Raw genomic sequence first — 13,420 nt, forward strand, 5'->3', positions numbered from 1 at the left:
TTTATAATGATCTGGCCCTCTAGCAACTTCAGCGGGAAATTATAGCTAATTTGCCTACAAACGTCAGGTGGTCATAATAATCTGGCCACTTAGTGTATATATCACAAAATTCACCATTTTAGTCACTTTTAAGTGTACAGGCATTGAATACATTCATTGTTATGCAACAATCACCACCATCTATCTCCAGAAATTTTTCATCTCCCCAAACTGAAACTCCAACCTATCTATACTAATAAAAGCCTAGGTGGTCCTCGCGCCCTCGCACGTGATGTTGCCACAAGATGGCCGCCACAAGATGGCCACATGCACAGCGGAGGCGGGGCCCAGTGGCCACTCCGCACAGTGAGGCCTGGGGGTCCCATGGTTCCGCACAGCACAGAGGAGACCAGTCCCGGCGTCTCCGCCGCCTCACGCGGAGGCGGGTTGCGGCAGGGGAGGGCAGTTGTGGGCCATTGGGCTGGCAGGGGAAGGCAGTTGGGGGCAATCGGGCTGGCAGGGGAGCAGTTAGGCATGAATCAGGTTGGCAGGGGAGTGGTTAGGGGGCAATCAGGCAGGCAGGCAGGCAAGCGGTTAGGAGCCAGCAGTCCCGGATTGTGAGAGGGATGTCGACTGCCGGTTTAGGCCCGATCCCACAGGGACCCCAGATTGGAGAGGGTGCAGGCTGGGCTGAGGGACACCCCACCCAACCCCACCCATGCACAATTTTGTGCACCCGGCCTCTAGCAACTCCCCACTCTCCCCTCAGCCCCTGGCAACTATCACTTTACTTTCTGTCTCTATCAATTTGACTACTCTAGGTACCTCTTATGAGTGGAATCATAGAATATATGTCCTTTTTTATCTGGCATATTTCACATAGCATCATGTCTTTAAGGTTTATCCATGTTGTAGCATGTGTCAGAATTTCACTCCTCTTTAAGGGTAACATTCTATCCATTTATGATAAATATTATGGTGTATATGCCACATTTTGTCTCTCCATCCATCGACAAATGTCTAAGACAGCGGTAGCCAACCAGTGGTCCGCAGACCACTGGTGGTCCGTGAGGTCCGAAAGGTTGGCGACCGCTGATCTAAGATGTTTCCACCTTTTGGCTATTGTGAACACAGCTGCTATGAACATGGGTGTACAAATATCTGTTCAAATCCCTGCTTTCAATTCTTTTGAGTGTACAACCAGAAGTGGAATTGTTGGAATTATTCTATGGTTAATTTTTTGAGGAACCACCATACTGTTTTCCATAGTGGCTGCACCATTTTACACTCCCACCAGCAACAGCAACATACAGGGGTTTCAATTTCTCCACATCCTCAACAACACTTGTTATTTTCTGTTTCTTTGAATGATAACAGCCATCCTAAGGGGTGTGAAGTGGTATCTTATTGTGTTGTTGGTTGGTTGTTGTTTTTTTAGATTATTTTTTAAGTTGTGAATTTTTTCCTTGTTACTTTGCCAACAGCTATAACAGGACAGCGCAGAAGTGCAAATTCTGACCATGACTGCTCACCCTTTGTACCAGCCTATCTGTCTATCCCCACAAGGTTTAAGAATGGACCTCAACATATGACATAAGCTAATATTCATAATTAATCAGCAAACTAACACACTGGTTCTGTATTGTGAGAAGCAACCTTGCTTTGAACTGAACCAAAGCAGCATTTCAAAGGATCTTCACATCTGGGGTCATAGTGGTAGACTGGAAAGGGTGCTGAACTTGAAAATTGGATTCTAATCCTGCCTGTGTGATCTTGACAAGGCACTCAGCTTCTCTAAGACTCATTTCCTTAATCTGTAAAACACAAATAATAACTCCTCCTTCACAAGGTTGTTGTAAGGATTAAAAAAGATAATGTGTTGAGGGAACAGAAAGGCACTAGAATAATAGCTGGCATTTATGGAGTGCCTATTAAATGCCAGATGCTGTGCAAGGAGGTTGATATGCACTATCATCTCTAACACTTACCAGCCAGGTAGATGCTATTATCTCCACTTTAACAGAGGAAGAAACTTCAGCTCAGCAAAGTTAACTGTCTTTTCCAAGATCACACAGCTAGTGGTGCGACCACTATTTAAACCAAGATTTGTCCATGTTCTTTCCACTATAAACCAATGGTAGCAAATCATCTGTCAGCTCCAGCCCACAGTGCACTATGCTGGAAACAATTCTGACACTGCATCCAGTGTTCACCCAGAGTGATGGCACATTGCCACACATTTGACATCCCTAAAATACAGCTGAAATGCTATCAAAAATAGAAGGTACATTCATGTACAACATAATTGTTACTATTCTCAAACAACTAATTCAAGTTTTCTGATAAAGGTTACTAAGAAAACCAAGAATACTTGATAAGAACAGAAAAAGGTCTAACAATTTGAAGAATTCTAAATAACAGCATAATTTATTGCAAATATTGATAGAAATCTTGAACAAAGAAAGCAGTCATCAGATTAAGTGATAGTTCTAAAAATAGAAATGTCAATAAAGGTACTATTAATTTGTTAACCATTAATGGGTATTAGCTATTTTTCTAATTTCACAATTGAACATTTTGCCTTTTCCTTGGGGATTGTTAGCTCTTTGGTTGAACAAAGTCCCTATGTGTTCACAGCTTCCAGAAATACTTTTTACAGTGTCAATTATAGCAGGTGAGGATATAGTGTATATTTATTGGTGAGGGCAATCTCTGAAATTCCATTCTAAATTTTTAACTTCTTCCAAAAATTTCATTTATATACTTATTCATATTGCAAAATGATGTCAGTTTTTTCTACCACAGAGCCTGTGCCTTATAAAGTACTTATGATAAGGTATAATGAGAAGCAGCAAATCCTTAAAAACCTCATACTTACAATCTCTCAAGAGAGTATTACTTTTCCTTGGGTACAAAACATGCATGAATTTTTTCCCAACAGCTTTTAGATCACGCATCTGAAAGACATACACAACTGTTATATTGTGAGAATCAAGTTTGCCAGGCAGCCCCCTAACTTAATTTGCTAAAATCTCCTTTATTTCAATCTCCTGGGAGGCCTTTGTTAAATTTTAGAGCTAAAATTCTAGTTCAGCCCTTTCACTATACAAACCAGAGGCAGGTTTTTTCTATTAACTCCTTAAGCTAACATCTAACTCTTTACCATATCCACCAGTTCTGATTTGATTTTTAAAACTCTGTAAAAGAGAAATATAGCCCTCCTAATACATTACTTATAGAAACTAAAATCTGTTCTGTAAAACATAACATCTGGCTTTCAGTTTATACATGATGAAATCCCAAGGGCCAATTAGCCTGCTCCCTAGCCACCATATTCTCCACAATATATAAAATAAATTAATTTTCAACATTCCCAATTTAACTGGCAAATAAATCCTAGAAGCCAGATTAACTAAAAATCAAGACATTTGAGAAAGGGTATGGTAATATAACCTCTCAAAATATAGTTGAGATAACTCCATCCTAAATTTTCACCTAGAAATTTCCTCATATCATTAATAATTCTGTGTAAACATGATTTTTAATGGTTGTTTAGCATTCTACCACATAGGTGTAACATAACTTAACCTATTCTTCAACTTTCCCCTATTATAAAGAATGCTGTAATGAACATCTTTGCATATTAATATTTTTCAGTATTTTAAAAAAATAGTTTGCTATTTAAAAAGTTTTCTTTATACTATATCTGGAGAGGCAGAATGATCAGCATAAAAAATATTTGGAAATTTTAAGATTCTTAATATACATTATAGCCAAACTGTCCAGAAAGCCTGTACCAAATAATTCTCGAGGAGAGAATCTTAAATTTCAATAAATAAAATATACTGAAGATCAAATGAACCAAAGAAAAATATTACAAAGAGTTATTATTTAGTTCCCTGACATTGAACAGAAATTCTCTTAACTAGTCTAACTTACAATGGTATTCTGAACTGATTCATTTAATGTGGAGCTGTCGAATTCCCGAATGCGAGATCTCATAGGAATGGTGATTTCTCCTTCCACAGGGATGTCTTGTGAGATAGATATATCTGAAAGGCCTGCAAACTGATAAGAGTTAGAAAAAACGTTAAAAGCCCTCATTAACTGTGGCATTCCTCCAAGATATCACCATTTCCTAGAGAGTAGGAACTATGTCTTTTTGTAGGGTTTTATATAGTTTTTAAAGTAAAAGCTCACCAGACAAACAATGTAGTTACCTAAAATCTCAAATGTTTATTCCTTTTAATTCAAAGGAGATGGCATATAATGGAAAAAATTATAATGCAAATGAAATAGACACTTCTTGCCCTCAAATATTTGGTTTATCCCAAGCATGAAATCTTCACATGACACAAGCTAGCAAGGCCACAGGGCTATTGGTGACCTTTCGGCAATCATATTTTAGCACAGCCACAATTCTGTTGCACTTCTACCCCTTAGTGGCCTCTGCTGGCTAAAATGGAGCATCATGTGAAGCCAAAGGGTAACTGGGAAGAACAGGGAAATAGAAAAATACATCCTGATCTACACCTCCCCCCCTTTTTTTTTTCCTGGGATATCATGTGGGTTGTTTTTTTAAGTTTATCTTTATTGTTGAAAGTATTACAGATGTCCTCTTTTTATTGCCCATTAACCCACTCCACGCCCCCACCCTCCCCAGGCCTTCACCGCACTATTGTCTGTGTCCATGGGTTACACACATAAGTTCTTTGGTTAATCTCTTCCCGTCTCCTCTTTCTTCTGAGATTCATCAGTCTGTTGCATGCTGCAATGTCTCTGGATCTATTTTGTTCATCAGTTTATTTTGTTCATTAGAGTCCACGTATAAGTGAGATCATATGATATTTGTCTTTCTCTTACTGGCTTATTTCCCTTAGTATAATACTCTCCAGGTCCCTCCATGCTGTCTCAAAGGGTAAGACATCCTTATTTTTTTACAGCGGCATCCACCTTGATCTACACTCTTTTTACCAGGTTACCTGGCAACCACAGATCAAGTAATATTTCCAAAGTGAACTGCAAATTTGCAAACCTTTAAACTCTTATGGTCATCTGCCAAATTTGATTATTGTGACTGAAACTCTGGAATCTTCAAATCACTAAGAAAACAGAAGCAGTCCCTTCTTATATGGTTTTTGGCCCAATGGACACAATATTTTTCTGGGCAACAGTTGTATGTTTATAAAATACAAGTGTACTGAAATTTTAAGAAAAATAAGGTTGTTCAAAGAACTTATAAAAAGCAATTTCTCAATCATACTCTCAAGAAAAATACAAATTAAAACTTCTTGAAATAAAAATCTCCACTTCACCCAGCTGGTGTGGCTTAGTGGTTGAGACTCGATTTATGAACCAGGAGGTTCAATTCCAGGTCAGGGCACATGCCTGTTTGCGGGCTCGATCTCCAGTAGGGGGCTTGCAGGAGGCAACCAATCAATGATTCTCTCTCATCATTGATGTTTCTATCTCTCGCTCCCTCTCCCTCCCTCTCTGAAATGAATAAAAAAATATATATATATTTAAATCTCCACCTGTTAGACTGGCAAAATTCTAAAGTTTCACAACATACTCTACAGAGAAAAGAACACTCACACATTTCTGTGGGGATGCAAAATGGTACTATGCTCTATTGAAAATAAATCTGGCAATATGTCACAAGTGTATATGAATCACTTATTAACTCAGCAATGCTACTTTTAGAGGAGTCTAAAGATAAAATGGCAAAAAAATACAAACAGACATACACAAGGCTATTCATCACAACACTATTTGTAAAAGCAAAAAACTTGAGAATAACCAAATGCTCATCACAGAGAACTAGTTGAATCAAGTATGGTATGTCCATATAATGGAGTGCTGTGCAGCCATAAGAAAAAATGAGAATGTCTCTAAAGAACTATTGTGAAGTATTAAATAAATAAAAAAAACCAATGTGGAGTAAAGTTTGTATACTGTATATGCTACCATTTATCTAAGAAAAGGGGGACAACAAATACACATATCTGAATGTTATCTTTTAAATGTAAGAAATAATCATATGTAATGTAAGAAATAAACTATGATTTTTGTTTTAATGAGGCTGCCTACTGAGAAAAGGAGAAAATAAGATTGAGGAGACAGGGAGAGAAGTAAAGCTTCTCTGAATACATATTGTTCTGTATATACTAGAGGCCTGGTGCATGAAATTCATGCACAGGTAGGGTCCCTAGGCCTGGTAGGTGATCAGGGCTGATCGGGGCCTTCTGGCTGCCGGCCGGGGCCTCCCTTCCCTGGCTGCTGGCTGCCGGCTGGGGCCTTCCTTCCACAGCTGCTGGCTGCCGGCCAGGGCCTTCCTTTGTTCCGTGCCACCCACTGGTGGTCAGCACATGTCATAGCAAGTGGTCGAACTCCCAAGGGGACAATTTGTATATTAGGCTTTTATATAGAGAGACTTGAAATCATACAAATAGTTCACATGATTATGAAACAAAATTAAAATTTAAAAGCAATCCCTTAAAACTGAAAGAAAATTTGAACAAATGAACCTACTGTATGTCAAATAAAATACACAACCACACAGAAAGCAATTATTTCAACTGACTTTACAACACTGTAATTTGACTTCTGATTAGGATGTAGAAAGCTGGAAAGAGCATCCCTCCCACCAGAACAATGAGAAAAAAGTAGATAAATGACAAAATTTTAACTTTCCTTGAACCCATCAAAGAGCTGAAGTTATAGGGCTACCAAATAGCCTACCAAATGAAATCTAAGGAAAGACAGGTGCTTCCAAGAAGAGATTGGACATGAGTAGTAGCTCATCTGTAGCAAAGCACGAAACAGCAAAACTCCTGACTAGATTGACTTAACTCCCATAGTAACAATATAGCAGAAAACTTGTATCATTTCCAGGATGTCTCTACTGATCTTTACATGATGCCCAGCATTCAATAAAAAATTATCCCCACAAACATACACTCCCATCCACACACACAAAACCCACTGTGACAAAACAAAGCAATCAATAAAATCAGATTGAGATGATCCAAATGTTGTCATTAGCAGAAAAAAATATTTTTAAATAACTGTAATTAATATGTTAAAAGCAGTAGTAAAGCTCTGGCCAATGTGGCTCAGTTGGTTGGGCATCATCCTGTGCACTGAAAATTTGCTGGTTCAATTCCTGGTAGGGCATATGCCTGGGTTAAGGGCTCATCCCCAATAGGGGGCATGCAGGAGGCAGCCAATCGATGTTTCACTCTCACATTGATGTTTATCTCCTCTCCCTCTCTCTTGTTCTCTATCTAGAAATCAATAAATTAACATATTAAATTTTTAAAAAGCACTAGTAAAAAGGTGTATGTACAAACTATGATTAATTTCTGCAGAGATGGAAACTGTAAAGGTCAAAGGGTAATGCTAGAAATAAACACAGTAACAGATGAAGAATGCCTTTAATAGCCTTTATCAGTAGACTCAACAGAGCCAAAGAAAGAAATCAGTGATAGGACAGCCGCAATTATCCACACTAAAACAGAGAGAGAAGAGTTTAAAAAGAAAACATATATAGGACATAAATATATACATACTAGAGGCTTGATGCACAAAATTCATGCAAGAGTAGGCCTTCCTTCCCCTGGCTGCCGGCACTGGCTTCCCTCCGGCACCCAGAACCCGGACTTCCCTCCAGCTGCCGGCAGGCACCCGGGACTCGGGCTTCCCTCTCAGCCCTGGCTTCATCCAGAAGGTCGTCCGGAAGGACATCCGGTCTAATTAGCATATTATGCTTTTATTATTATATTTATATGATTTATAAATTTAGATATGTAAAATCATTATGTTGTACATCTTAAATGTAAACAATGTTATATGTCAATTATATCTTAAAACTGGAGAAAGAAACAAAAAAATAGAATAGAGCATCCAAGAGCTGTGGATCAATATTAAGTGGTCTAATATGTATATAACAGGAATCCCAAAAAAAGAGAGAGATAATGGGTCTGAAGAAATATTTGAAAAGATAACAGCTAAAAATAATAGAAGACATCAAATGACAGATCCAAGCCCAGAGAACCCCAATCAAGAGAAATACCTAGACAGCTGTTGGGGGGAAGTGGGGTTGAAGGGGCTGGGTGGAAGAAGTGGAAGGATTGGGGGGAAAAAAGAGAGAAAAAAATGCATGAACACAGACAACAGTGTGGTGATTGCTTGTGGGGGGAGGGGGGAGAGGGTATAGTGGGGATAAATGGTGATGGACAGAGACTTGACTTGGGGTGGTGATCACACAATACAGTATACAGATAATGTGTTGTAGAATTGTGCACTTGAAACCTGTATAATTTTGTTAATCAGTCATCCCAATAAATTCAATAAAAAGCAAAAAGAGAGAGAGAGAGAGAGAGAGAGAGAGAGAGAGAGAACTGCTTATGGACAAAACAAAATGAAAAAAATCCACCAACCTAGGCACAAACTACTGAAAACCAAAGATAAAAAGGAAAATCTTGAGAAAGGGAAAAAGAAAGACATTGCACTCATAGGAGCAAAGATTAGTAACATACATCTCATCCAAAACTACACAAGCCAGAAGACAATGGAGACACATTTAGAGTGCTAAAAGAATAAAACTGTCAACCCAGAATTCCAAACCCAACAAAAATAGCTATGAAAAATGAAGACAAAATAAGGACTTTTATTCATACAATCAAGAGCTGAGACATTCATTACAAGAAATGTTAAAGGAAGTTCTTCAGGAAGGAATATGCTATCAGAAGGAAACTTGGATTTACACAAGGAAATCAAGATTCTCCAGAAGTGGTGAAAATAAAGGTAAATATAAAAATATTTTTCTTATTAATTATTCTAAAAAATGATTACCTAAAGTAGGAGTCACCAAACTTTTTCTGTAAAGGGCCCAATTACCAAATAGTAAATATTTTAAGCTTTGAAAGCCATATGATTTTTGTTGCAACTACTCAACTCTGCTGCTATAGCATGAAAGCAGTCAAAGACAATACATAAACCAGTGTGGCTGTGTTCCAATAAAATCTTATTTATAAAAATAGGTGGTGGGCCATATTTCAAATTATAAAAATATAACATTTAGAGATAATTGGAAATTTGAACACTGACAATGTTCAAATTGGCAATGTGACAAGATATTTAATATAAGGGAATTGTTAATTTTTTAGATATACTAAACGATATTGTGGTTTTGTTCTTTAAAACAGAATTATCTTTAAGAGATATGTATTAAATATTTACTAATGTAACAATGCCCAAGATTTGCTTCAAAATAGTACAGAAGGCTCCCTGGCCGGTGTAGCTCAATTGGTTAGAGCATTGTCCCGTACACCAAAAGGTGGCGGGTTCAATTCTCAGTCAAGGCACATACCTAGTTTGTGGCTTTGATCCCCGGTCAGGGTGCATACAGAAGGCAACCGGTTGATGTTTTTTCTCTCACATCTACGTTTCTCTTTCCCCCTCCCCTCACTTCTTCTGAAAAAATCAATTTAAAACATAGTATAGAAGGGAGGTGAATAGGATATAGAAGAAAGAAGATTGCCATAAATTGATAATTATTGAAGGTATGTACATGAGGGTCCATTTTACCATTCTACTTTTGTATATGTCTGAAATTTTTCTTAATAAAAAGTTTAAAAACAAACAATCCTAATTTAAGGTATCATCTAAGTTCTTTTTTATTCTTGCCCCACTCCCCCAACCAGAATGAACCTAAAATAATAAAGCCTCTAGATCTTAAGAGTTTACAGGACATATGTGGATAGAGGACTACACTACACATATCACAAGGATACAATGGGCCATATACAGAAAGTAGAGAATTCAACAAGACAAATGACTGAATTTAAACAAATAAATTATTTAAAAGAGAAGAACACACATATTAAAAGAGACTTAAGAGACACTAACCAAATGCAATTTGTTGACCTTGTTTGAATCCTGATTTGGACACACTGTAAAAGCACATTTGTTTTTTTAAAAAATTGAGAGATGAACATAGATTAGATGACAATAAGGAATAATAATAGCTGGGTTTTTGTTTGTTTGTTTCTATTAGCAATAATCGCGCCTCGGATAAACCTCATTGGCTACGATACTGCCACTGTGCAAAGCAATGGGGTTTTTGTTTTTGTTGTTGCTAATCCTCACCTGAGGATATTTTTCCTATTGATTTTTTTTAGAGAGAATGAAAGGCAGGGGGAGAGACAGAGAGAGAGAAACATTGACGTGATAGAGATACATAGATTGACTGTCTCCCGCACACACCCCAACCAGGGCTGGGGATCAAGCCTGCAACCCAAGTACCTGCGCTTGACCAGATTTGAACCTGCCGCCCTTAAGTATGAGGGCCAATGCTCCAATCACTGAGTCAAACCAGCCAGGGCAAGGAATTCTTAGTTTTGTTATGTGTGATAAGAATGAAAACGGAAGAGGAAGGAGGAGGAAGGAGGAGGAGGAAGGAAAGGAGAAGGAGAAGAAGGAGAAGGAGACGGAGGAGAAGGAGAAGGAGGAGAAGGAGAAGGAGAAGGAGAAGGAGAAGGAGAAGGAGAAGGAGAAGGAGAAGGAGAAGGAGAAGGAGAAGGAGAAGGAGAAGGAGAAGGAGAAGGAGAAGGAGAAGGAGAAGGAGAAGGAGAAGGAGAAGGAGAAGGAGAAGGAGAAGGAGAAGGAGAAAGAAAGAAGAAGAAGAAGAAAGAAGAAAAGAAAGAAGAGAAGAAGAAGAAAGAAGAAGAAAGGCGAAAGAAGAAAGAAGAAAGAAGAAAGAAGAAGAAGAGTCCCTACCTGTTAGAGAAACATATTAAAGTATTTCCTGGTGAAGTGATAAGTCTGGGATTTGTTTTAAAACATTCAGAAATGATCATGAGGGGAATCCGAGATGGTGGCCGATGGGACAGCACGCTGCAAGATAGTATGTGAGTGAGAGCGAAAGGAGTGTGTGTGGAAGTGCGGGGAGTGTCTGTATTTGTGAGTGAGGGACAATTATTTTCCACAGGACTGTTGGGGACTGGTGGAACTGCTCCCCTGGCTGGCTAGCCTTTACTACTGCTGAAATCTCTCCCAGAGCAGCTGGCCCTGCCGCAGAGAACACGCCATCTTGAAGAGGAGAGCTGCTGTGATTGTAAACCCAGCCTTATCTTCAACCAGGGAGATCTCAGATACCTCCCAGGACCCTAAAACCACAACGCCCAGGGACCAGCTGCCTCAGCTGCAAACCCCAAAACACTGAGACTCCAGCCTCCCTGGCCGCAGGTGCCTAAAAAGTTTGTCCAGGGGGAGACAAAATGGCGGTGCAATAGATGGACATGTGCCGAGGCTTGTCCCAGAGCAGATAGAACGAGCAACTAAATAGAATAACATCCACCCCAAATTGGTGAAGTAGTCACAGCTGGTGAGACAATTTGCAGCCAGGAAGGGCAGAGGACACCTGGAGAATGGTAAAATCAGGGATCTGGGCTGGGGAGAACTGCGAGACCTCCAAGCCCAGATGGTCAGAGGGAAACCGCACTGCTCTGAGGCCACATCCCTTGGATCAGGCACAGTGTCTGACAGTGGAAAGGAGGTCCGCAGGACTACGGGTGGAAGAGGATTCTAGATCTGGGTCCACAGTCACAACAGACTGATCCCAGAGGGGGCATTCAGGACGGCTGCCCAGACCACACGGTGCCGGGAGGAGAGAGGCTCGCAGAAGCGCAGCTCTTTCCCCTCTTTGTGGTCTTTGCTTTTCTTCGCTGAAACATAGGACCTTTCGGATACATTCACCCATGGTTGAAGTGAAGGAGGAGGTGCGGACTTGTGGAGTCTGGGGAGAGGCTGGGGTGAGAAGGCCCGGGAGAGGTGGCCTCAAGTCTGGTGCTGAGTCATACCTGACATGCGGGACCTAGGTAACTATTTTCTCCTGAAGAGATAGCCCCTTCCTGCAGTTTCCAGGCAATCAATACAGCCACACCCGGACTATGCCCTGAGTGGTACAAAGGATAAAGAAAAAAATCTGAATAGTCCCTGAGAGTCCACAGGGACTGGCCTAAAGAGAGGCCTTCAGTCCCAGCAACAGGAAACTGAGAAACCACAGACCGTACAGAAGAGTTGGATCTTAAACCAGCCAAAGGAATGACACTTCACTTTTTTTATTTTTATTATATTTTATTATTATTTTGTTATCTCTTTTTTTATTTTCCTTTTATCATTTGTTTATTTTATATTTCTTTTCACATTATTTTTCTATCATTCTAATTTTTTATTTTATTCTATTTTTTAATCAATTTTTAAAAATGTACTAAAGATAGGAAGTGGGGCAATTGGTGCCTGGATAACCAGTCCTTGCAAAATGGAAACAGAAGCGAAGGCTGTTTATGCCCTGATGAGGATGAGGAGCTGCCTGTTGGCTCCCAAGCTCATAAAGAAAAAGGTGTCCTGGGACCACATCAGGCCTAATGAGCAGTTTTGGAGAGGATGCATGGGGGTGGGGGAGGAATCCCAAGAGAGCTGGTTGAAATGAACCTGGGTAATTGCTCCAATATTAACATTGCAAAGTTCTTGAGAATGAATCTGTTTACAAGGCATAACCAACTCCAAGTCAATAGCAATCCTAAAAGATGCCCTAGAGCAGTGTGGTTCTCAACCTTCCTAATGCCACGACCCTTTAATACAGTTCCTCATTATGTGGTGACCTCCAACCATAAAATTATTTCGTTGCTACTTCATAACTGTAATGTTGCTACTGTTATGAATCGTAATGTAAATATCTGATATACAGGATGGTCTTAGGAGACCCCTGTGAAAGGGTCGTTCGACCAACAAAGGGGTCGCGACCCACAGGTTGAGAACCGCTGTGCGAGAGAGCAAGCCACATAACCAACACCTGGAGAGGAGACTCCATCCACAAATGGGATAATTACACTCCAGACCTAACTACAGAGGCAGGAAGAAGGTGGCAGTGAGGAAGAGAGCGTGAATGGGTGAGGGAGCAAAAGAGGAGTGTGTGGTCGTTGGGGTGTATGTGTGTGTGTGTGTGTGTGTGTGACTGAGGTACAGTTAGATCCTGCAGGACCTTTGGGAGCAGGCTAACCAGGCTTGCCTAACTAGAAAGCCTCTGCTACTATTGCAAACAGTCCTGGAGCGGCTGGCTCTTTGTCAGAGGCCTCGCCTTTTTGAAGGGGAGAGCTGCTGTAACTGGGAGCCCAGTCACACCTCCACCCAGGGTGCTCTCAGATAACATCCAGGACTCTACAGCCACCCCCACAAGGGACCTGCTACCTCGGTTGCAGTCCCACAGTCCCTCAACAAACAAGAAAAAATGGTACTAAAAAAACAAGAAAAAATGGTAGTAAATCATCTAACTCTACAACTTAAAGAATTAGAAAGAGAGCAACAAGAAAATCCCAGAGCAGAAGGAAGGAGATAATAAAGATCAGAGCAGAAATAAACGACATAGAGACCAAAA

General features: G+C 40.0%; 1 protein-coding gene across 3 annotated transcripts in view; it reads right to left on the reverse strand.

Moving 5' to 3' along the window:
- YIPF6 (Yip1 domain family, member 6) overlaps positions 1-13,420 on the reverse strand; it is a 42,641-nt gene that overhangs the window by 13,520 nt on the left and 15,701 nt on the right. For all 3 annotated transcript variants that reach the window (XM_005880378.2, XM_014528473.1, XM_014528472.1), the window contains 2 exons: positions 3,919-4,047; positions 2,858-2,936 (listed from right to left, as the gene is read on the reverse strand). In XM_005880378.2, the coding sequence (XP_005880440.1) occupies positions 2,858-2,936; positions 3,919-4,047 (208 nt within the window). The remainder of the gene's footprint in view (positions 1-2,857; positions 2,937-3,918; positions 4,048-13,420) is intronic.

Source organism: Myotis brandtii, unplaced genomic scaffold (assembly GCF_000412655.1).
Source record: "Myotis brandtii unplaced genomic scaffold, ASM41265v1 scaffold635, whole genome shotgun sequence".
NCBI lineage: Eukaryota > Metazoa > Chordata > Mammalia > Chiroptera > Vespertilionidae > Myotis > Myotis brandtii.